This window comes from Oryx dammah, unplaced genomic scaffold, assembly GCF_014754425.2.
Source record: "Oryx dammah isolate SB20612 unplaced genomic scaffold, SCBI_Odam_1.1 HiC_scaffold_27, whole genome shotgun sequence".
Taxonomy (NCBI): Eukaryota; Metazoa; Chordata; class Mammalia; order Artiodactyla; family Bovidae; genus Oryx; species Oryx dammah.
Genome location: NW_024070211.1, coordinates 75,672,806 through 75,699,158, shown reverse-complemented (window position 1 = coordinate 75,699,158; position 26,353 = coordinate 75,672,806). Strand labels below are relative to the sequence as shown.

General features: G+C 37.7%; 1 protein-coding gene across 1 annotated transcript in view; it reads right to left on the bottom strand.

Annotated features, from left to right (window-relative positions):
• THSD7B (thrombospondin type 1 domain containing 7B) overlaps positions 1-26,353 on the bottom strand; it is an 889,260-nt gene that overhangs the window by 649,222 nt on the left and 213,685 nt on the right. The window contains exon 3 of the mRNA XM_040228521.1: positions 10,607-10,855. Coding sequence (XP_040084455.1) covers positions 10,607-10,855 — 249 coding nt within the window. The remainder of the gene's footprint in view (positions 1-10,606; positions 10,856-26,353) is intronic.

The window sequence follows — 26,353 nt, the reverse complement described above, 5'->3', positions numbered from 1 at the left end:
ATGCTAGAGGAGAGTATGTTCAAAGGTCCTGGTGAAGGAGAGTGCTTTGCACTTTGTAGGAAAGCTCAGAAGCCAGTGTGGTTGGAACAAGAAGGTCAAGGTAGGAGGGAGAAAGCAGGAGAGGCAGGCAGGGGCCAGGCTACGGAGAGAGACTATTAGTGTTATTCCAAATGTGCTAGGAAATCACTGTCAAGTTTTGAGGAGGGTGAAAGAGTCATCCTGGCCACTGACTGAAGGACATACTACAGGGGAGTGGAAAAAGGGAGATAAATTGTTGCTCTCGGAAACATGCTGCTAAAGCTTCAGTTGGGGCACTCACAGTGAATATGAGAAGTGATCAGACTCTGGATATTCTGTGAAGGTGGAGACAGCCTTCTGATGATTAGATGTAGGTGGCAGAGGACTTCCCTAATGGCTCAGCGGATAAAGAATCTGCCTTCAAAGCAGGAGACACAGGAGACGCAGGTTCGATTCCTGGGTCAGGAAGATCCCCTGGAGAAGGAAATGGCAACCCACTCCAATATTCTTGCCTGAAAAATCCCAATGACAGAGGAGTCTGGCAGGCTAGAGTCCATGGGATTGCAAAGAGTCAGACACGACTGAGCAACTAAGCATAAGTGGGAGAGAAAGAGAGGAGTGAGGAATAATTCCAGGAACTTGCCTGGTGGTCCAGTGGCTAAACATTTGTACTCCCAATGCAGGGGTCCCAGGTTCAACCCTGTTCAGGGAACTAGCTTCCTCATGTCTCAACTAAGAGTTTGCATGCCATGACCAAAGATTCTGTATGCCACAAGTGAGACCAGGTATAGCCATATTAAATAAATAAATAAATAAGAATGATTCCAAATTACTTTGCCCCAAGTACTAGTAGCATAATTTCTTGGCACTGAATTCTTATCTGAAACAGCCCAGGAAAGGGGACAAGAACTCAGATATCAGGTAAATGAATAAAACCTGAATTTTACTTCTATACTCTGCTTTCTGAAGCTGTCTCCCACACCTGGAACTCACTGGCCAATTTCTTCATATGTCCCCCATAATTTAAGTCTACTCTTAGGAATGGTCAATAAATGAATTCACAGGATACATATTAAGTTACACACGTGTGCTTGACCAGTCATGTCCAACTCTTTGCCACCCCATGGACTGTAGCCTGCCTGGCTCCTCTACTCACGGAATTCTCCAGGCAAGAATACTGAAGTGGGTTGCCATTTCCTCCTCCAGGGGATCTTCCCAACCCAGGGATTGAACTCGGGTCTCTTGTGATTCCTGCATTGACAAGCGAACTCTTTACCAACTGTGTCACGTGGGAAGCTCCACATGTTGAGAGTTATTATTAAATATTTCATCATTCTGAAAAGGTATATGCAATTTACAAGAAGAAATCAAGATTAAACCAAAGAAAGAAATCTCTAGTGGTGGGAATACATATTTCCACAAAGAAATAGAGGAGACAATTTCTGGATTAGGAAAAGCTCCCCAAGGCCTGGAAATCTCATCCCCTGGGTAGCCAGCTTGTCTTCCTGAGAGTACTATTGTCTAACCCTAGGAAACCTGTACTCAAACTATTCTCCAAATTTATGGGGGAAGGCTAGAAGGGGTAAGGAATGAATGCATTGCTCTGAAGCAAGGAATAGAGACATTCTAAATTAGCAAAGTCAAATTAGAAAAGTAGGTACATTTAGTGACTATTTAAAAAAGACTTTCATCCTACTAAGATGACATAAACTGATTTTAATAGCAGAAGTATGGCAAGACCATCAGAGTTTTATAGCAACCCTTGCCCTTTAGAATGCACGCTTTGTCACTTTCAGAAGGCTTAGAATTGCTTACAAAGTGTGGATTTCTTTTCTCCTTCTAAAGGCTTAGATCTAAAGCAAAGCAACATGGAATAGAATCTTCAGTGATCTAACAATGACAGATTGAAAGAATAATTGCATTAGTGAATGGTCATGTTTTGACTAAGCACATATAGCTTTGCAAACACTCTTGGAATTGAAACCCTAGCACAATGTATTCAAATTAAATGTGCGTATATTAAAAATCAGTGTACTGCAGCATGACTAATTTATGATAATGTCTGTTGTCCTTTTAAAATTGTAAATGCACTTAGAAAAGAAATAAGTTGTCATTTTTTGCTGAACAGATGACCAAAATAAAGAGAACTGATCGAGCTTTATGTGTTTTACGCTCTAGTAATTTTTTATTGAATAGAGTGGGACTATTGATTATGGTAAGCTATTCTCAAGTGCAAAGCTCTTCGCTCTTCAGCAGATGACTCTGCCAGTCAGACTCCATGTATGCATTATTAATAGATTTCTATCACTACGCACAGCACTTAGCAATACGTTAACTTTCTTACACTAACAGGGGAACAAATCTTCCATCCAGGAGAACTGAAAGTGGTACAACGGGGACTCATGAAAAAATACGCACCAATAAAAGATGGACTCAATAAAAAGCCATCCGTCTCCTGCTGAAACAATTTACAGATTCTTTGAAACTGCTATTTCTTTCCCAAACAGATTCTCCTGAGGGTTTCAGGTCATGACTCCTTTACTACTCAAGTGCTGTAGAAAAAGCTGCTTAATTAAAACAATTTTAAAAAGCTTCCTTAAAGAACTCATTAATTCACTTAACCACCATTTACTGAGTTTCTATTATGTGCAAGGTGTTACTATAGTAGACAACCAGTGGGAAAAGATCAGTAGATGTGGTAGGCAATGCGTGTGCCATTCTTTTCCAGAAGCCAGACTTTTACAAATGAAGAATCCACCTGCAATATGGGAGACCCAGGTTCAATTCCTGGGCCAGGAAAATCCTCTGGAGAAGGAAATGGCAACCCGCTCCAGTATTCTTGCCTGGGAAATCCCATGGACAGAGCAGCCTGGAGGGCTACAGTCTAAGGGGTGGCAAAGAGTCGGACATGACTGACTAACACTAATTGTGATCTCATTTCTCACCCTTCTTGAACCTACTCTTATAACTAATGATGACAGAAACTTCTTTTCTGGAAATCCAGACACATTTAGCAAAAGCAAGGCAGCCACTGGGAACCACTTTACATCAAGTTCTGTGTGTTCATTCCTTCCCTGGGTAGATGTCCATATCGAATATTCTTTATGAAGCCAATTTTAGATGCCTGTTATACAAACTGACTTGAATGTTTCACACGTGTCATTTTAAGTATTAGTATGGAATAAAGCACCCTGTGCATAAAATTGTTCTGTTACTGCCCTACATTTGATGATCTATCCATTGTCTGCTGAGCATTTACTCTAAGACAGGCACTTTTATGGATGCTACCCACTCTGAAGTAGAAGAGGCAGAAAAAAGAAAAAAAAACTAACAAAAAATCCATATGTTTGGGATGAGTTATGGGAACATTACCAACTATTAAACACTCTTAAAGAACATAGTTATAAGGTTTGAAGACATGCTAGTTTTTCATGAGAGTATTATATAAGAATCTTAAAATGAATAAACTATGACAGACTGAAATTTCCTGAGTCCTCCACTAATCAGCACAGTGAAGGCTAAGCAGATGTTCAACAAACATCTCTTTAAGACACAACATCCCTCTTCTAACACTCATTTCATTCCAATGGGCAAAGGAAACCCAAATACTAAGCCAACTTTTATCCATCATCCCTTCTCTTGGCACCATTACTTGGCTTTAACACTCATCTAAAAAAAAAAAAAAGTCATCAATTGATCCTCAGAGTTTTCTCAAGGAAAAATAACTTTCTCTAGAAAACATAAAATCAGGTTCAATAACTTAAAGAGAAAATAGGAAGGAACAGCCTGACCACAGCAGGTTGTTTTAAAAGGACATCAAAGTGGGTAGAAGACCCACATAGACCTCTCAAAGTCTGCACAGACAGACCTTTTGCAAAGAATCTCTAGTTCACCCAAAACAGAGATAAATTAACACATACTAGAGGTAAGGAAAGAAAGTTTATGAGGCCTCATATTTTTCAGTGTCAGACCAGAGTGTTGAAGCAATGTTTAGGAAATTGTTTTTTCTGGGCAGTAATTCACACACTCTATGTAAAATATCAGCCATACAGTGTCTGCCTAGAGATCTTCTTAAAAGTTTTACTCTATATTGGTCACTGTTACCTTCTAACATCACTGTCACCTTTTAACATCACTGTCATATTAAATTTTAAATGTTAAATTAACATTTAAGAAATACAGCAGTCATTTCAGTGTGAAAGCTGTTGTCTCCTGGGGAGATTGTGGAAGTTGCTGGTAGGTCATCCAAGGCGTCAGTTCCAAGATGCTGACATTTTTCAATATTCTTGTCTGTTACTGTGTGTTCAGCCAGAACAGGCTCTCTGCTTAAGTACAGAAGGTCTGGAGTCATAGCTGTTGTAGCATCATGTCAGGTCCCAGCTGTCCGTGTCCTCTGCCTTTTCTTATGCTGTCCAGTAACCAGAGGTTCAAAAGGCTGTATATTGTCACCCTGCTTATTTCACTTTTATGCAGAGTACATCATGCAAAATGCTGGGCTGGACGAAGCACAAGCTGGAATCAAGATTGCTGGGAGGAATATCAATAACCTCAGATATGCAGATGGCATCACTCTTATGGCAGAAAGTGAAGAGGAGCTACAGAGCCTCTTGATGAAAGTGAAAGAGGAGAGTGAAAAAGCTGGCCTAAAGCTCTACATTCAAAAAATGAAGGTCATGGCCTCTGTTCCCATCACTTCATGGCAAATAGATGGGAAAACAGCATCCTTTTGAAAACAAACTTAAGGCTCTATGTGTGTGTACCTGAGTGTGTGTGTTAGTTGCTCAGTCGTGTACGACTCTTTGAAAGTAGCCTTAAGCTCTTTCTCTCACACAGATCTTAAAGCTACACTGCTAACTCCCTTAAATACTTGACTCTTGAACACCTATAAGAGGTTAGGGGTGATGATGTTCCACATAGTCAAAAAATTGGATCTGTTAGTCCACCCTTTGTATCCAAGGTTCTCTATCCATGAAATCAACCAACCTCAGATTGTGTAGTGCTGTATTATTTAGTATTGAAAAAGTCTGTGTCTAAGAGGACCTGCACATTTCAAACCCCAGTTGTTCAAGTAGCAATTGCAGTTCTAAAGTTTCCTAAGTCAGCTTAACACAGGCCAGCCTCAGCCTTTCAGGTTAACTTATGCTCAATGCCTCGAGGAATCTCCAAAGTATTCAGTGTCAGGGCGCTCTTCTAGCAGGGGCTCTTCTTGGTCACAATTTGCTTTCATGGAATCATGCTTTAGGTTCTGGCACTCACAATGTTCAAGTGAAAATGTTGATTAGTGGAGTCTAGCTAATGAAGGGTGGAGGAGCCTGGTAGGCTGCAGTCCATGGGGTCGCTAGAAGTTGGATACGACTTCCCTTTCACTTTTCACTTTCATGCATTGGAAAAGGAAATGGCAACCCACTCCAGTGTTCTTGCCTGGAGAATCCCAGGGATGGGGGAGCCTGGTAGGCTGCCGTCTATGGGGTCGCACAGAGTTGGACATGACTGAAGCGACTTAGCAGCAGCAGCAGCAGCAGCAGCAGCTAGTGAAAAGAGTAGCCCCTGAACTACACAACTAAAAACCATTGTGAACAGTATTATTATTGGAGGAAGTAGGAAGTAAGCACATCTCTAGCTCATCTCTTCTTGGAATACATATTCTTCCTCTCATTAACTGAAACGCTAATTTCCTCACTTGCTTCAAGTCCTCCTCCAAACCCCAGTCCCTGATCCTGCCCGTTCAGATGAAGTTTCTCTAATGACAGTCTTTTAATTCTATAACCTGAGCGGACCCCAATTATAGCATTCCAGAAGTCTCTATCTTTGCCCTGATCTAATGATTCATTTTTTTCCATATTTCATATACAAAATATATAGTTCATTTTATTAGACCCCATGAGAGGAAGGGAACTTTGTCCAATCTATTTTCTGAGGTATCCCAAACATTTAATGTAGTGCTTGGCACACGGCAAGAGTTTAAGAGTATATTTACTGAATAAAGGAAAACATCTCCTACAGCAAAGATGGTAGAAGGGTAAAACCAAGTGACATTCCAAGAGAGGACGTTTTCCTACTAAGGAGAAGGATGGTGAATCAAATTTCTTGATACATATGAAGTGCTCATGAATTCTGGGAAAGGAGAAATGGACATTTTTGATCCCTAAGAGATTTTTGTTTCTATTTTCCTTGTTCACAATGAATTTTAATCACCAGTGTCAAACTAGAAACAAAAGTTAACACACAGTCTTTATACCTTCCTGAGGCAGAAGCCACAGCTCAAATCTTAGACAAATAAGAATGTCAGACAATGTTACTTTTGTTGTTGTTAAGTGTGTTCCTCCCCACCACCAACTAGAATCATTAGTAAACACATCATTCTCCCTAGAAAAAACTGGTTGGTATTCAGTGAATTTTCTAAGACTCCTATCTCCCTCAAATTCACTATTTGAGAAGGTTTTTAGAAAATGTCATACTCAGTAACATTTCTATACAGCAGATCTAGAGGCCCAGGTTAACCTCCAATGAATTTTTTGTCAGGACCTGTTTTCCGATGTGAAGGTTCAATCAAATGAAGCTCAAAGTAGAAATTAATCTTGGATGAATCTTATATGCAGAGTATATCATGTGAAATGCCTGGCTGGATGAAGAACAGCTGGAATCAAGATTGCTGGGAGAAATATCAATAACCTCAGATATGAAGATGACACCACCCTTACGGCAGAAAGTTAAGAACTGAAAAGCCTCTTGGTGAGAGTGAAAAAGGAGAGTGAAAAACTTAGGTTAAAACTCAACATGCAGAAAACTAAGATCATGGCATCTGGTTCCATCACTTCATGGCAAATAGATGGGGAAACAACGGAAACAGTGACAGACTTTGTTTTCTTGGGCTCCAAAATCACTGCAGATGGTGACTGCAGCCACAAAATTAAAAGACGCTTGCTACTTGGAAGAAAAGCTACCACTAACCTAGACAACATACTAAAAAGCAGAGACATTACTTTGCCAACAAAGGTCCAAAATTCAGACACGACTGAGTGACTGAACTGAACTGAACCGAACATCTTGAAGTATTACCGTTCCATGATATTCTGTTGGGAAAAATGACACGTATGAATGCACGTATATGTGTATCTGTACCCTCATCTGGGTGTATGTCTTCACTAACATGAGAGTCAGTGTGAGGTATTGAAAAGATCACTGACCTTGAAGCCAAGTGGACTGCAACTTGAATCAAAAGAGACAATACCAATTTACATCACATTTTACTATTAAAAGTCCCATTTAGATGATAAACATCATATTATTCTAAATAATCTTTATAACATCTCTGGTAAAGTTATTGACCTAAAGCATATACTCAATAAAAAGCAGTCATTCTTAACAAAGTTGATACAACTCAACTTCTTCAACATCTTCAGGGAGGTACCACTCTTACTTACAAGAGAACTGCATAGTAATTGACAAAGGAAAGAGGAAGATGGAGGATACTTATAACTCAAAAAAATGTTGAAAGTATCAGGAGTAGGTCATCAGCCGTTCCTTGAAAAGGATGAAGAAAAAAAGTACATATGTGAAGTTATCATTTAACTCAGATTCTATTCATGGCAACCTAACATTGAGAATCTTCCTAAACTAGGCCTCCATAGGGAAAAAATAATCTTCAAATCACTCAGAAGAATAACTTTCTATTCTATTAAGTTATTATAGAATAGATAATATGCCAAAGAATGTTCAAAGTACCACAGTTACACTCATCTCACACAGTAGCAAAGTAATGCTCAAAATTCTCCAAGTCAAGGCTTCAACAGTACATGAACCAAGAACTACCAGATATTCAGCCTGGAGTTAGAAAAGGCAGAGGAACCAGAGATCAAATTGCCAACATCTGTTGAATCATAGGAAAAGCAAGAGAGTTCCAGAAAAACATCTACTTCTGCTTCATTGACTATGCCAAAGCCTTTGACTGTGTGGATCACAACAAACTGGAATATTCTTATACAGATGGGAATACCGACCACCTCACCTGCCTACTGAGAAATCTATATGCAGGTCAAGAAGCAACAGTCAGAACCAGACATGGAACAATGAACTGGTTTCAAATTGGGAAATCGACTGGTTTCAAATTGGGGAAAACACATCAAGGCTGTATATTGTCACCCTGCTTATTTAAGCGTATCATGCAAAATGCTGGACTGGATGACGCAAAAACTGGAATCAAGATTGCCAGGAGAAATATCAATAACCTCATATATGAACATGACACCACTTTTATGGCAGAAAGTGAAGAGAAACTGAAGAGCCTCTTGATAAAGTGAAAGAGAAGAATGAAAACGCTGGCTGAAAACTCAACATTCAGAAAAGTAAGATCATAGCATCCGGTCCCATCACTTCATGGCAAATAGATGGGGAAACAATGGAAACAGTGACAGACTTTGTTTTCTTGGGCTCCAAATTCACTGCAGATGGTAACTGCAGCCATGAAATTAAAAGACACTTGTTCTTTGAAAAAAAAAAAAGCTATGACCAACCTAGACAGCATATTAAAAATCAGAGACATTACTTTGCAGACAAAGGCCCATCTAATGAAAGGTATTGCTTTTCCAGTAGTCATTTATAGATGTGAGAGCTGGACTATAAAGCTGAGTGCCGAAGAATTGATGGTTTTGAACTAGGGTATTGGTGAAGACTGTTAAGAGTCTCTTGGACTTCAAGTAGATCAAACCAGTCAAACCTAAAGGAAATCAGTCCTGAATATTCATTGGAAGGACTGATGCTGAAGTTGAAGCTCCAATACTTTGGCCACCCGATGCAAAGAACTTACTTATGGGAAAAGACCCTGCTGCTGGGAAATATTAAAGGCAGGAGGAGAAGGACGACAGAGAATGAGATAGTTGGATGGCATGAGTCTGAGCAAGCTTCGGGAGCTGGTGATGGACAGGGAAGGTTGGTATGCTGCAGTACATGGGGTTGCAAAGAGTCAGAGATGACTGAGCAACTGAATTGAACTCGTTACAGTATGCCTTCCAAGAGGAGAGTCTCTTACTGGTGGAAATGAACCCACCCGAAAATGACAACAATAAGAATAAGTACACCAGTAGTGCCTCCTATGTGTTAAGCAGTGGGATAGACAATGCTAGTCTGCAGCTCTTCAACCTCCAACACAGGCAGCATATTTAGACACATGTTATTGACAAAGGAAATGTCTTAAAGAAGTCATATAGCGTTTTCAAACATGTACAGCTAAAAAGTAATGGTATACAATTTTAAACCAAGGTCTATCCAAGTTCAAAAAGGACAGAGACCTCAGGTTTTATTTCCAATCTCATGCTTTGCCCCAAAATTAGTGTCTTGAAAGATTGAACACATACTCAATACAATTAGGAAGGATTCTATGACAGTAGGTTAACCTGTCAAGAATCAGGAACTACATCTGCTTTCTCTGCTTTTTCAGGCAAGAAATGATGTAAACCTAAGTAGTCATCTTACTAAAAAATGAACAATCAATATGTAAGGAGTATGTTGAATTGACCCAGATTTCTATGGTGAGGTGGAAGAAGTGAGTGACTAAGAATGTGAAAAGAGGAACTTGCTCAGCGATACCCTACTCCCCAAACTCCGCCTTCCTCTTACACGCATTTTTTCAAGTATAAGGAATAGCCAGGACCATCAACACCACCAGGTGAGTTTGTAACCTGCTTACACTTCACATACCCCAGGTGATTAATTCCTACAGTAAGTTATGTTTTGCTTCACTGTTTCACTGAGGAAATGGTCTCAAATCTTAGATTCAATAAGAAACTAGAAAAGGTCTATCTAATATAGCTACAGACTTACGATATAGTTCAGGGCAGCTGTGCAGCAGGAATTATCACAAATTCATCCCCAACCAACTTCTGCACAACTTCTATTATCATCAGACTGAGTCCACTGTAAGCCAACAACCAGATGAAAATACACTGGGGTCTTCACCAAAGGCAACATAATTAGGCAAAATATAACCAATATCAAGGTCTTCAATTTAGCTATTAATTTATGTCAACCCTTTTCCAACATTTTCCATTTCCCTAGGGACCTGAAATAGAAACAGTGCCCCAGGGTGGCAGTGAATTTCAGAGAAAGAGTGTCATTAGAATCAGGGGGCTGTCATTAATTAACTATGTAACCTGAGAAATTGCTTAATCTCTCTGAGCATCAGTGGCCTTATTTACAAAATGAAGATGCTGATGAATGACTTCTTAGGTTATCAGATAAATTAGGTCTGGCACATCAGGTAATGATAACTAATGGCTATTAAACATTTATGCTGTGGCAGGTGCTGGATGAAGTGAATATGGTTAGTAGAAGAGTAAACTGAGGCACTAGATTTAACTCATTTGCCAAAATGCACATAACTGGAAAGTCTCAGAAGTAAGATTGGAGGCCAGGGAATCAACACAGCCTAGGCCCTTACCCCACTGCATTCTACTGCCTAATATGAAACTTTGCACTGAGTAAAGACTCGACAAGTATGAGGCACAGCTATAGTGATTGGTAACATGTCTATATCACATAAAATCAGATTATATAGAACAACGGAACACTCATGCCAAAGAATACACAATACCTGGGACAAAAGTGCAGAAGCTCTCCTTCGACAATGCAGGCTTCTTTCTCGAGAAGTTCAGGGCAATCCTTCCCACCTCCAAGAGCAATGTGCTTCACATCGCGGCTCCTGCTCCTAAATCCTGGTGAGAGACTCCCTGAACGACAGGTCTTAGAGCAGGGGCTCCAGGAAGACCACTCAGTGGTTTCACAGTCTTTCGGCATGATGCAGGACTGGACAGTCAAAGGGAAGGAATCTTGCATGCAAAGGCTGAAGGAACAGAAACAGAAAACAGCAGGCCATGGGCTAAATGAGTGCAATCACAATATGAAGTACCTAGTCTGGATTAAAAACAAACAAACCTGAAACCTGGGTTTTTCAAGTTTACAAGATAAGCTCTAAAGTAAGAGGGAAAAAAATTTTTTTTCATGTTAGAGGCATCATGATAAACCTATTGAAGGTCTTACATTAAGAATGAACACTGGATTTCATCTGAAACCGTGAAGTTACAATGTTTCACTCAAAAGACTGGTAAGTAAGATGAGTCTATCTTGTACCTTGTCCAAAGCAACCTCCGAAATGATGGAGGTTCTTCTCACGTGCTTGCACTTTCTGACACAGCCTACAGTTGCTCTTTGTTCACCGATTCCTCAATGCCACATACTGCACTGTGCTTCACAGGCATTTTCTTACAACAGTCTCATGAGTTTACCTATTATTACGTCCATTTGTAGATGAGAAAACTTAAGGTCAGGAAGGCTAAATCATTTGTGTAAAGTCACAGAAAAGTAAATGTAAGCTTTTGAGTATTCATCTGTCCATTCTTTTACATACTGGTCTATAAAAAATAAACAAATGTGGCATTATGTTTCCCCATATTGTTAAGTCCTGAGCATCAATTTCCTCATCTGCAAAGCTGAAGTGCTGTCAAATGCTAACAATGTAATTGGAAAACAGATAAATAAATAAAAAGATATGATAATGTGGGGAACTCAACATAAAATCATTTCCAATGATGAAGAGAAAAACTAATGAGACAGTGATAGACCACACAGAAAAGCTGGGGGTAAGGATAGGGAGGCAATTCTAAAACAGATGGACATCTGAAACACACTTTAAAAAATTAATAGGAACTTCTCAGGCACAGAAAGAAGACTTAAAATTAAGTCAAATAAGTAGCATATTTGAAGCCTTGAGATAAAATTTGTGGTCATAGGAACCAGTGGTATGCTAGAACTGGATATACTATTCAGCAAGGACCAAGTGTAAAATTTTCAGAATTTTGCAAACCAGCTGATTTCATGTAACTAGCTTACACTTAGCCATGGTCAGAGTAGTTACACTACAGAAATCAGCCAATGCTACAAATCAAGCCCCCTACCCTACTCTGAACCTTCAACCATCAGAACTGGTGGTCAAATATTCAAAAGCACACCAATGGGAGAAAGTAAAAGCCATAAATGGACATATTTATGGCACATAAAATTCAAAGAGAAAAGTGGATAAATATTAGGAATGTAGTTATGTAAAAAGTATGTCTGGAAAAGCTTCATGTCATGGACTAAGGACTTTGGATTTAATTGAGTATTAAATAATTTTAAGTGGAGGAAGTCAGATTCATGGAGGAAGATAATAATAATTCAAGTATTAATTGACATTCATTTCTTTTTCATTTTGTTTTGTATTTCCCTTCTTCAGTCAAAGACATCCATTACTTCGAATGAAAGAAAAGCATAATTTTGACAGGAATATAAATCAAAGAAAGGGTTCAAACACTAACTTTCAAAACTGGGCCTATGAAACCTGGTGGAACAACAGCTACAGACAGAGTTTGGCAACAGTTACTTTGTATGTATTTAAAAAGAGATAAGTATTAAAATGCTTCCAAATTTCTGACTTGGAAAAATAATGAAAATTGAGGGAGCCAATAAAGAAATAGACTATAGAAGATGGTGCAGGGGAGAATAATATATGTTTATATTTGGCCAGATCAATGAGTAAAATATGGGCAAATTTCAATACAGAAGTCCTTCATGAAGGGCACTAGGTGGCATTAGTAATAAAGAACCCCTGGACCCCCCACCACTGCAGGAGAACTAAGAGACATGGGTTTGATCTCTGGGTGGGAAAGAGTCCCTGGAGGAGGGCATGGCACCCCCCTCCATTATTCTTGCCTGGAGAATCCCATGGACAGAGGAGCCTGGCAGGCTACAGTCCATAGGGTCGCAAAGAGTCGGACATGACTGAAGCAACTTAGCAAGCATGCGTGCATGCATCCTTTATGAAACCACAGAGAGTTAGTATGGTTTTCAAATTTCACAATGATATAAACTTTTGGTACAATATTTTTTAAAGTCTATTCAGATCATATGATCCCCTTCAAAATGAAAAAAGCAATGTATAGCTCATTATCGTTACTCACTTCAATTAGATATTTGGGGGTCTTGGGGTTGAGAGAAAATAGGAAGAATCTTTGCTGAAAATTTCCCACCTAAATCATAATGTACCATCATTGTACAATGCGGAGAATGGAGGGGAGGACCACCTCTTTTAAACTTATGACAAAACAGAAAGCTGTTGATTAACAAGTTTCTAGGTTTTGGCTTTTCAGAAATCATAATTGGCTGAGTCATGTCCTGACACAAATTCATATGTTGAAGTCCTAACCTTCAGTATCTCAGAATGTAACTATACTTGAAGACAGGTCTTTAAAGCAGTAATTAAGTTAAAATGTGGTCATGAGGGTAGGCCCTAATCCAGTACGACTGGTGTCCTTATAAGAAGAGATTAGGGCATAGACACAAGCAGTGGGAAGAATATGAGAAGACATGGAAAGAAGAAAACCTTCTACAAGCCAAGGAGAGAGGTCTCAGAAGAAATCAGTCCTGCTGACACCTGATCCACCCTCCAGAATTGTGACCAAATAAATATCTGCTGTTTAAGTTACATTCTATGGCATTTTGTTAAGGTAGCCCTAATAAATGGATTTAATAAAGTTTTTAAATTTGTGCATACTTTTAAAGAGTTTTAATTTCCAAAGTTGATTTTCTTCTTCTTTTCATAATGGAGATCCCACACTATACAGTTCTCTGTCTACAGAAGTAGTGGTTTGGTCCTTACCATTTACCAGTTGTCATTCTCATCTTCTCTGAACTAACTTTTCCTATTGGACAGGAAGAAGGGTAAGACTCCAACAGTATAAGCATTTGCATGGAGTTGGATGAATTAATCAAGGGGTTTTGTAATTCTGAAAACAGCTTCTAATTCTTGGAATTAGGAAAGGCATATGTTTTAATGATTATATATTTACTATTTTAATGTTATAATTTAATAGCAATATTTAATATTATTTTTACCAACTTACCTCCTTTATTAAAAAGAGTAATCATAAAAAGGTACCACATAGAGCCCTGGTCTAACATAATGAGATTATTTTTTTTTCTGAAATAGTGCATTAAGCACTAAATGGTCTATCAGAATTATCTGAATCCTGAATTCTGTATCAAAATACATTTGCATGACCTTAGTCTCAAGGCTATTTAGATTCATTATCTATGGGAAAAAGAATAATGAAATGTGATCTGCTTACCCTGTCCACTTCCCTGGTGGCTCAGAGGTTAAAGCGTCTGCCTCCAATGCGGGAAACCCGGGTTCAATCCCTTCCCTGGTGGCTCAGACGGTTAAACGTCTGTCTACAATGTGGGAGACCCGGGTTCGATCCCTGGGTTGGGAAGATCCCCTGGAAAAGGAAATGGCAATCCACTCCAGTACTATTGCCTGGAAAATACCATGGACAGAGGAGCCTGGTAGGCTACAGCCCATGGGGTCGCAAAGAGTCAGACACAACGGAGCGACTTTACGTTACCCTGTCCAGAGTTATAGTATTAATATCTTTCAGCCCAAGTAGAGTCGCCTTATAAACTAAAGCCCCAAACAAAGACTACTGTCTGTACGCAATTAAGACTCAATTCTTTCACAGAAGGTGACATGCCTTTTTAATAAAACAGACATATACTGCTAATGTAGCTTTAAAAAAAGATAGAAAAGCCAAGGTAATTAAACCTCCTTGACATTTATAGAGTATGTTGTCATTTGCAAATTACTTCACAAGTATTCAACTGTAAAGGAAACCTTTGAAACCAAAAATTACTCTACTTAATATTACTTCCTCTGGAAATGTAAGGAAATCTCTTAACTTACAAAATAAGGACAGAAACACTTATAAAAACCAACAGAAAATTACCCCCATTTCATTTATGCTTCAATTACTACTTTAAGATAATATTAAAGAAACATTCAGAAAAGCTGAGTAATAACAAACACTCTCATATTCTGCTAGCAAAAGCTAACATCTAGCTACAGATTTCATTAAATAAATATTTAAAAATTATAAATTCAGGTAAATAACTTATGTCTTTTACAATCTTAGTTCCATCTCTCTTCTTCATACACAGCCACTACCTTGAAATTGATTTCTATTATTCTCTACACATTTTTATATTTTAAGTAGGTATATGTTCAGAGATAACATTTATTGTCTGGTATGTTTTCAAAATTTTTACTTAAATATTCCTTTATTATTCATATAAAGGAATGGAAATCATTTTTCTCATTTGATATTATGACTTCTATATCCATTTGAAAAATGCAGATATGGCACATTCATTTATATTAGTGAGCAATATTCCAGCAAGAATACAGGGTAATATATTTATTCATGTTCTCATTAGTATACCTTTCGGTTGTGCTTAATTTCTTTTGATTCCATAGGATTATGTTTTAAACTTCCCTTTGCATGTGTCTATGTTGCTATACATCTGTGAGCAAATTCCCTAGTATTTTTGCCTGAAGTTGGTACATAAATATTCATGTAAAGCAATATAATAGGTATTGTGATATTTTTCCTTTTCTACCTGCTAAAAATTCTTGGTATTATTAGACTTATTTTTTTCCCAAATGTTGAGTAATTGTATTTGTTTTTTCCAGGTTACCACTGAGCTGTATTTATATTTTTCTTGAATCATTAGTGACTACTCAGATTTCTATCCTATGAATTTACCATTCATATTATTTGTGCATTGTGACAGGTAGACTAGTGGTCCCCCAAAGATGTCCATATCCTAATTCCTGAAAGCTGTGAACACGTCTAAGCTGTGAACCTTACCTGCCAACAGAAACTTTGCAGATGCAACTGTTAAAGATATTGAGAGGAAGAGATGATCCTGGATTATTCAGATGGGCCCAATGTAACTATAAAAGAGTCGAAAGGAAGGCAAAGGGGCCAGAGACAGAGAAGCAGATGTGATAATAGAATCAGAACCCACATCCCTTATGTCCTCCTTCATTGGCAGGTGGGTTCTTTACCACTAGCACCACCTCGGAAGCCCAGCAGAATCGGAGGCTGGGATAATATAAGGCCATGACCCAAGGAAAGTGAGTAGCCTCTAGAAACAGGAAAAATGCCAAGAAACTAGATTCTCGCCTAGAACCTCCAGAGAAAAACAGAATAATATCTTCATTTCAAGATTTCTTAACCTTAAGGCTTCTGACCTCCAAAACTATAAGTTAGTACATTTACATTGTTTTAAGCCTCTTAGTTTATTGCAATTTATTATAGAATCTATAGGAAACTAATATATCTTTCTAGTAGGATGACTTTTTCTTCTTTAAGATGAAAACTTACACACATTATAGGTGATAAAAGTAAATACAGAGAGAGAAATACAAATTCTACATAGTAACCTGTTGTTTCTTCTTTATGCTACAAATAACTTTTCTCATAATATTATTTTTAATTTGTATATAGTGTTTCTTTTTGTGGTATGCAGTAGTTTTTCAGTCTTTCCTTTTATAGTTTGTGCCTTTTTTTTCACTATGTACAAAACTTTTTTTCTCCTATCCCAATGTCCTAAGTTACACTCTCATATTTTTCCTTCTAGAGAACTTTTATATTTCAGACTTCCTATTTAGGTCATCACTCAATTTGATATATATTTTCATATGTGGCATTTTATAGGAAGGACCTCCTATTTTGAAAACATCAACACTAAACTCATTTGTCCTTGTTTAACCTATATAATTCTGTTTTTTCCCTATTTTCAGTATTGTTTTTCTTTCAAAGAGATTTCCTCAATTATCTTTAAATTTTTTAATTAAATGAAACATTATACAATCAAATTTTAATGTCCAACTTTTTTTCTTATTTCCTAATTTATTTTAAATATTATTTTACTTTTATTTCATGAGTGCAATAGTTAATATCTTTCACAATATTATATATAACTTTTTAAGCTTTAATGATCCTTTACTCTTATGGAGTAAAATGAAGTACCATAAGCACAGATGGGAAGCTCTTTGATCACAGGTGAGGCTCACTGAAACATTTCTGTGGGCTGATTATGCAGAACTCAGACTACTTTATTGGAGACCATCAAATGTTGGTCTCCATCAGTCTTTACTCTGTGGCTCACATTTTCCCTAAGATAAGAATTCTGCTATCTCTTGCACTATGTGTATAGAGCCAGTCATCAGCTTTATGAAAACTGATTAGAGAAAGAGCTGTCAGAATACTCACACACTATGGATGGGTTTTCACTTAACCTGCATGTTCAGAGGACAATGTTTCATACTTAAGACTATGTTCTGCAGAGAAGGGAATACTTTTTAGGCATACTGAACATATCTGTCATCAGAGTTGCTTACTATTGCCTATAATTCTTAAACCTTCTAAGAATCTTATATTGGTCAGAGTAGAATAGGCTATATTCTGGTAACAAATAAACCCTGGAATCTCTATAACTTAACAAAATAAATGTTCATTTTCCCTTCACAAACACTTTGGTCTTTGATGCAGTTTATCACCCTTCCTAGAAGACTCTCTTCTACCTAAAGACTTAAGAACTCAGTTCATACCCTTCTCCCTCTCTTTCTCTCTAATTTGGCTCTGCCACGTCTTTGCTGTGGCAGGCAGGATCTTGCATCTTCATTGCGGCATGTGGATTCTTTAGTTGTGGTACCCTGGGTCTTCAAACTTTAGTTGTGGCATGCAAACTCTTAGCTGCAGCTTGTGGGATCTAGTTCCTTGACCAGGGATTGAACCCAGGCCCCCTGTACTGGGAGCATGGAGTCTTAGCCACTGGACCCAGGGAAACCCCTGTATTCATCTTATAAATTCACCGTCTAGAATATGTGGCTTCCAAGTTCACCTTTGGGTAGAAAGGTAGAGAGAGCAAGAGGATAGCCCAAAGTGATTTATGATTTTGACCTGTAAATGGCTTATGTTACTCCTGCCCACATTGCATTGGCCAGAGCTCAGTCAAATGGCTCCTGTATAACTGTGAAGAGGACAGTGAAATATCTTTCTCTGTGTGATGGAAGAGGCAAAAATGTGACAGGAAAATGGCTTTGTGTCTGATACAGCTGTGTCATGTAAACTGGTCTGCTTTTGGCAGGTCGTCCAGCTGAAGGGGGAGCATTCAGCTTTTTCCATCCTGCTAGGTAAGCCACCACGCATCCATCTACTTTCCAGCTTCCCTTCTTTGCTGACATTTCATTTAAACTATTATATCATTTTCTATTATATTTCTCCTTGAGAATTCATGCCTTTTTTATTCCTTTACTGTTATTTAAGTGGGGTTCCAGAATACAGCAGTAATAAATGGCTACGTTCGGTTTGCCATATTTAACCAAAAACTGAAAAAGTCCTTTGACACAATGCTTTGCAAAAGCCACATAATTATCAATTCAATAAATCAACATATTCCCACAGAGCTAAATCTTCCCTACATGTGGAAAAACACTGGCTAGAAGTAATTAAAAATGGATGAGTGAAATATTGAATTGTGAAAGAATTTTCATTTCCATTATGCTTGTTCTAAATTATGTAATATTTGTTTATAGCCTTTAGTACTTACAAAATACACTTTACAGTTAAAAGGTTATTTTTATAGAAGTACAATTGCAACTAAGAAAGTACTTTAGCAAGCTTAATAAAACTGGGTGCTGTTCAAATGTACAGATATTCCAATTATTTAGCAAAAATACTGCTATCCATATGGTAGCAGCTACCCAAATTATAGCATAATAAGCAGAGAACAGTTGCTTCTAGGGCTTACAAATTCTAACATAGAGAATAATTTCAAGATCACATTGTGAAAATAACACCAGGGAATAAAATGTGAATAGTAAAATGGAGAGAGAAGAACCAGAACCCAGATAGGCTTAAGAGAGAATAGATTTGGGAAACCAGATAGAATATATGCTATTTATTTTTAATGATTTTGACTCCAAATTGGTTGCATTTTTCTCCCATCAGTCAAACTAATAGGAATAGCTCAGAAAATAAGAATAATAACCTGAAGAAGAAAAACATGCACATATCAGGCTTATGTGAAATCCCTGGCCACTTCAGAAACTAGACTAAAAGTAAGCTGCCTACTACCTATATGATTCAATGAGTAAATACAATTGAAAAAGTTGAGTTTTTTAAATTTTGTCTGGAACCCAACTTTGAAAATTTAAGAAATAGTTTTAACTTATCCTGAAAATAATTAAGAATTCCTGAGAAGTTTTAACTTTTCTAAATGCCCTTCCTGGTCACAGTAACCTGAGATAATTTATGTCTTATATGACAAAAGGCATTTACGTTGGGCTAGAATTTATTACTAATGGGAGCCTCTGATTGAGATATATAAGTTGTTTTCTTCTAATCCTCCATATAGTAAAGCTGAGCTCTTAAATGCCTCTTAATTTCTTACTCTGATTTATATCATTTTAAAGTATTCAATAGATAATAAAACTAAAATCATGCACTAGAGCTAAAATAGCAACATGAAATTCTATTTTAAATACACTGTTCAGTTGCTTCTGTGGGACAGAGAGATTTTTCTACAGATAAAGAGATCAGAACACAGACTGAGATATTACATTCTTGAGAAGAAATATCCTTGAGAGTGATATTATATCAAAAGGGAATGTTTTTAGTATTGTGCTCATTTCCTGTTACCAGAAAACATTATTCAACAGAATTTAAAGTGCAGTATAAGTCTCAAAATAAAATGGATTTTATCTTCTCCAAATTTCTTAAAGTACTAAGAATGATATGTTGGTATATATTTGTGAATGCTTAGGGATGAAAGCAATATCAGTAATCATTTGAAGGTCTTAGCTTCTACTTTCAATTTATGGAAAAGGACACTCATGCCCCAAAAATGTTATGTGATTTTCTAATGGGCACACAGCAAGAATACAGAATGGCCAAGACTAAAATTAAATTTCTCTGGCTTTTAACCCAAAATTATATTTACAGTTGATCCATGTGAGAGCTCTTGTTAGAGACTCAAATAAATGTATAAGACCTGAAAGTTGCAATGGTAGTTACCTAACTCTGAATTTCTCCTACCACCATTACCCCCCAAAAAATAGTAAGAGTGAAACAAACCACATATTACCGTTGTGTTCACCATTACTGGATAAAGAGAACACACACATAAAAATACACAAACATACACACACACACCTTTACCTTCAAATCACAAGTAAACAGACAATATTCTAACAGATTATCCATTGACCCCCTTCAGATACAATTTACTGGGTACAGAAAGTAGAGGACAGGTCTTCTAAAAGATCCCATAATAATGATCACAGAGATTATCATACTAAGTGAAGTAAGCTAGACAGACAAAGACAACTAACATTGTTTACATATGGAATCTTAAAAAAATGATACCATTGAATTTATATACAAAACAGAAAAAAGATCCACGTACATAGAAAACAACTTATGGTTGCATGTATGTGGGCTAAGTCACTTCAGTCCTGTCCAACTCTTTGTAACTCTATGGAATGTAGCCCACCAGGCTTCTCTGTTCATGGGATTCTCCAGGTGAGAATACTGGGCTGGCTTGCCACACCCTCCTCCAGGGGATCTTCCTGACCCAGGGATTGAACTCACATCTCTTACATCTCCTGCACTGGCAGGCAGATTCTTTACCACTAGCACCACCTGGGAAGTTTATCAAAGAGGAAAGGGTTGCTACTGCTTAGTTGCTTCAGTCATGTCCGACTCTGTGCGACCCCACAGAGGGCAGCCCACCAGGCTCCCCGTCCCTGGGATTCTCCAGGCAAGAACACTGGAGTGGGTTGCCATTTCCTTCTCCAATGCATGCAAGTGAAAAGTGAGTGAAGTCGGCTCAGTCGTGCCTGACCCTCAGCAACCCCATGGACTGCAGCCCACTGGGCTCCTCTGTCTGTGGGATTTGCCAAGCAAGAGTACTGGAGTGGGGTGCCACTGCCTTCTCCAGAAAGGGTTGGGGGAGGGAAAAATTAGGAGTTTGGGGTGAACAGACATACACTAACTACAGATACAATAGATAACAAGGACCAATTGCATAGCACAGGGAACTATACTCAATAGTTTATAATACTGTAATATTTTATAATGTAATTAATACACAATATTTTATAATAACCTATAATGGACAATAATATGAAAATATATATATACATATGTGTGTGTGTTGCCATATACCTGAAACTAAAACAACATTTTAAATCAACTATACTTCAATTAAAAAAAAAGAGAGAGAGAGAGAAAATACAGAGGAGTTAAAGACTTAGATGAACCACAGAAAAATCTTTTCCAGAAAAAGTAAGTTCATCAAATTTCAAAACACAAAATACAGGTCAGAATTTGCTAGTCCTAGCAGAGATAGTCCTAGCAGATATACGGAGGAGGAGCTCAAAAGTATGCATGACTGGAAAGGGCAACCTTGGAGAATTATTTCTTTGAAGGATAATTATATAAAGAATGGCTGGTAGTCCATGGAGATGGGGCAAGGAAGGAAAATAAGGAATGGAAGAAATTAAGGATCCTACACACAAAAAAAGGTAAAATAAGACACATCACACTTTCCCCACCACCAGCAGCAACAAGGCCCACAAATGACACATCACAAAAGAAGGCAGCACTAGCAAAAGAGGACATTTTTTAAATAAGAAGCATGTTCAGGAAATGAATAGAAACAGAAATGAAGCATAATACATTCACTCTAAACTACAACCAAAATTCTAAAAGTGTGACAAATTTTCTATAGGTAAGAAGTTTGCTCTAAATAACCAGAAACATGTCAATATATACCAAAACCAATACAGAATTGTAAAGTAAAAAATTAAAAATAAATAAATAAATTAAAAAAATAAATAAATAAATAAAATTTTAAAAAAATAATAATAAATAAATAACCAGAAACAAAGTAGAAAAACACTATCATTCAACACATGAAACTGTAGCAAATATCCTCAAATAAACATTTAAAGATATTAAACAACAACAACTTAACTTGAAGTAGAAATATAAAAACTAAGACCACAATGGATTTAAAACAAGAATAAGAATCACTGAACTCAAAAGAAAATAGAAGGAAAAAAATCATTTAAAAAATGAATACTGTATTACAAGATGCCCAAGAAAGAACAAATTCAAATGAAAACAAATTCAAATGAAGGAAAATAGGGGGAAAAACACAAAGAGAAATAAGATGAAATACAAGAAGTAAAATAGGTCAGAGAAAGTAGGAAAGTAGGCAAGGAGGTCCAACACATATATATTACATATACTTGGGAAAAAAGAAATCAGTACATTGGAAAATACTAATGTTCTAATCCCCAATAAACCTATACAAAAAGAAGACCTAAACCAATATATTTAAAGGGCCCAGTAGGTACCATGGAAATCTGACTCAGAACAAACAAGCTGTGGTAAACACGTAACAAATACAACTGTAAATCTAAGATTATAGTGGGCCTGGGAGCAAGGACAGAAGACTAATATGTAAACATTATGTGTTCTGACAAGTAGAAATAAGAGATGAAAATTCTGAAAGAGCTAGGAATACCAGACCACATGACCTGCCTCTTGAGAAACCTATATGCAGGTCAGGAAGCAACAGTTAGAACTGGACATGGAACATCAGACTGGTTCCAAATAAGAAAAGGACTATGCCAAGGCTGTATATTGTCACCCTGCTTATTTAACTTATATGAAGAGTACATCATGAGAAATGCTGGGCTGGAAGAAGCACAAGCTGGAATCAATACTGCTGGGAGAAATCTCAATAACCTCAGATATGCAGATGACACCACCCTTATGGCAGAAAGCGAAGAGGAACTAAAAAGCCTCTTGATGAAAGTGAAAGAGGAGAGTGAAAAAGTTGGCTTAAAGCTCAACATTCAGAAAATGAAGATCACAGCATCCGGTCCCATCACTTCATGGGAAATAGATGGGGAAACAGTGGAAACAGTGTCAGACTTTATTTTGGGGGGCTCCAAAATCACTGCAGATAGTGAGTGCACCCATGAAATTAAAAGATGCTTACTCCTTGGAAGGAAAGTTATGACCAACCTAGATAGCATATTGAAAAGCAGAGACATTACTTTGCCAACAAAGGTCCATCTAGTCAAGGCTATGGTTTTTCCAGTGGTCATGTATGGATGCGAGAGTTGGACTGTGAAGAAAGCTGAGCGCCGAAGCATTGATGCTTTTGAACTGTGGTGTTGGAGAAGACTCTTGAGAGTCCCTTGGACTGCAGGGAGATCCAACCAGTCCATCCTAAAGGAGATCAGTCGTGGGTGTCTGAAGGAATGATGCTAAAGCTGAAACTCCAGTACTTTGGACTCATTGGAAAAGATTCTGATGCTGGAGGGATTGGGGGCAGGAGGAGAAGGGGACGACAGAGGATGAGATGGCTGGATGGGATCACTGACTCAATGGACATGAGTTTGGGTGAACTCTGGGAGTTGGTGATGGACAGGGAGGCCCGGCATACTGCGATTCATGGGGTTGCAAAGAGTCGGACACGACTGAGCAACTGAACTGAACTGACCTGAATAACCAATTAAAAAGTATATAATTCCCTTGCTAAGACTAGGGATTGGAGGCACTCTCCATTCCCTTTCTGATGTCCATGTCAGAAGCTTTCTCTGTCCCTTTTTATACTTTAATAAACTCTGCTATACAAAAGTTCTTGAGTGATCAAGCCTGGTCCCTGGTCCTGAAGTTAAATCTTGTTTGGAGATCACGAATCCGACACCATTCACTGTAATCTATCAAAATCATGAATATACTTTTGAGGTATTATTTTATCTTTATTTTGAGAAGAAATGTCACTGAAAATATAAAGAATAATGTTTCTTAAAATATACATTTACCCCATCCTAATCTAGATCTATTGGTTTTAACAACTGTCATACTTGCTTCAAATTATTTTCAAAGAAATAAGATGTTAATATAATAGCTTAATTCCCCTTAAACCATAACCAGGACTCCCTTTTTCAAGTACCAGAAGGAACCACTATTGTAACTTGGGACTGTATTTAATTGTAACTATCAGTTACCTTTATATAAAAAATATATTTATCCATAACATTCTAGAATCTTGTATTTACACCTTACATTTATATCCTGGATATCTATGAATCTCAATATACAGAGAAATCTAGTTTACTTCTTTTCTTTGCTGTTTAGTGTTCTGTATTCTAAGTTTTAGTTATGGTATTCCCTTTTGACATTCTTCCTTATATTTTGCTCTTATAAATAAAGAGTAGCGTTACACACACATAGGACCCATGGCCAAGTGGTTATCTAGGGTCTATGCACAAAGTGCATCATATGTAGGGTGATATAATAATCAGATGGCCTGGGAAAATCCCACATTACCCATTTGTCCTGGCATAAATATTAGTAGCACTTTGAAACCATCAATACATTCAAACTGGATGTGGAAAAGGCCATAACTAAACTTTAAATGCAATAAATTATATAGAGACCAATATGACTACTTAGAAAAAATTTTAACCTTTTACATAAAAAATATCATAAGCAAAGTTGAAACACAAATTGACAACCAAAAGACAATGTGAAAACACATACCCCAGATTCAGCGCTAATATCCTTAACTATTGATACAAAGACTTGGAAATAACACGTTGGACAAAACTTCCTATAGAAATGCAGGCAAACAAAACTGTCGGGGTCCAGCCCCAGTGGATCCAGGGAATTCAAAGTGAGGATGGAGTTGGCGTCCTAGGAAAAAACTTATTTAACTACAGATATAGAGAGACATTAGAAATGGATAGTGTAGTAGGAAATATTGGTGGAGAAAAAGAGGCTGAATAACTTGGTTTACATGGAAAACTAATAAAACCTCGAGACATGAGGTTTGCACCATCTACGTTAGGCCACCGGTGTCCACTTGAATAGCAGAGGGTGGCCCACCTTGGGCTCCCTCTTGCGTGGATCTTAGAAGCCAGGGCAACTAAGTAGACTTGGCGAGCCTCCGCGCTCCAGATGGGAATTCAGCCGGGAAAGGGGAGAAAAGAATGACATGGGGGAGCCCAGCATTGGTGCAAGACTCAAGACTTTATTTTTAAAATCAGCTTATATACCCCAAGTTGTACATAAAGAAATAATGGAATATGCAGAGTTATGCAGGGGCCACAGTCCTGACCCTCATTGAGACCAGGCTTTCTTTCTGCATACCTTCCCGTATACAAAAGGTCTCAGGTGGTTTACATTATCTTCTGGCCAAGAAGCCTGTTAACATTTTTATGGCTCTCTTCCTAGATAAATGTCTATCAACCAGAAAACTCTTTTTCCTTAGAAGTGTTTTTTCTTTACTCTGCATCACCCTCAAAGTATTAAATAAAGTTACATTTCTGTAGAACAAAGGTGCAGTGGGTTATAACAAAAAAATTACTTAAAGATCTAATGTTGCTAATGCCAGGGCTACTATCTGTTTTTTCTATATACCAACTATATCTACAAATAAAAGATATGAAAATTTGGCAGCAAGTATTGGCTCAACAAATGAAACCTTTAATCAGTCCTATTCTAATGGTTTTGACTCCTCAGAAGCCCCTACATTCCTAGGATGTTTTAAGCTTCCTGTGCCTCTCGCGGTAGGTCGGGAGGCTGCAAGCAATCACATGCACAGCTGTTAGAGTCCGGCAGGCAGGCTAAAAAGCCATCAGAGGGGTTTTTGGATTGAAACACTCTTATTATGCCCAGGAGATTTATTATCTAAAAGCTCTAAATTAAATTTTTCCAGAAAAAGGTGGGGGGGGGGACAGCCCCCTGTTAATGTCAGAAGAGTAGGTGGAAAGCATAACACAGTAAAGCAGGCAGACTCTGGTTTTTTGAGGTAGATGCTCAGGAAATTCCAGGGGGAACCCCTGAAGCCTGATCATGCCCTTGCGTTTTGTCAGGCTTCCTTCCTCATGACCTTTGCCACGGGCGGGATTCCTCACGCTGGCTCCCGGCACAAAACAGAGAGACAATTCTCAAAATGAACTAGAAATGTGGTCCCTGAATATATGGGCAAATGTTCAAATTCATACATATTAAGAAAAATACAATTATGACATCATTTTTCATATTTCAGATTGGCAAAAATTCAAAAAGCTTGACAAAACACTCTCTTTGTAAATTTGTTGATGGGAATTTAAGATGGCATCACTTCCAAGAAGGGAAATTTGGAAAAACCTAACAAAATTTGTATATATTAATCCTTTCACCCAGCTATCACCCTCTAGGAATTTATCCTAAAGATATACCTTCAACAGTATCAAAATACACGATCCAGAGTTTAGTTGCCAAATAATTATTTGTAATTAAAATATACTGGAAACCTCCAAGATGGCCAAGCATAGAAATTTGTTCAAATAAGTGGTTTAGGGAGTCAACAAAATTCTAGTGAAGTGTGAAGTCGC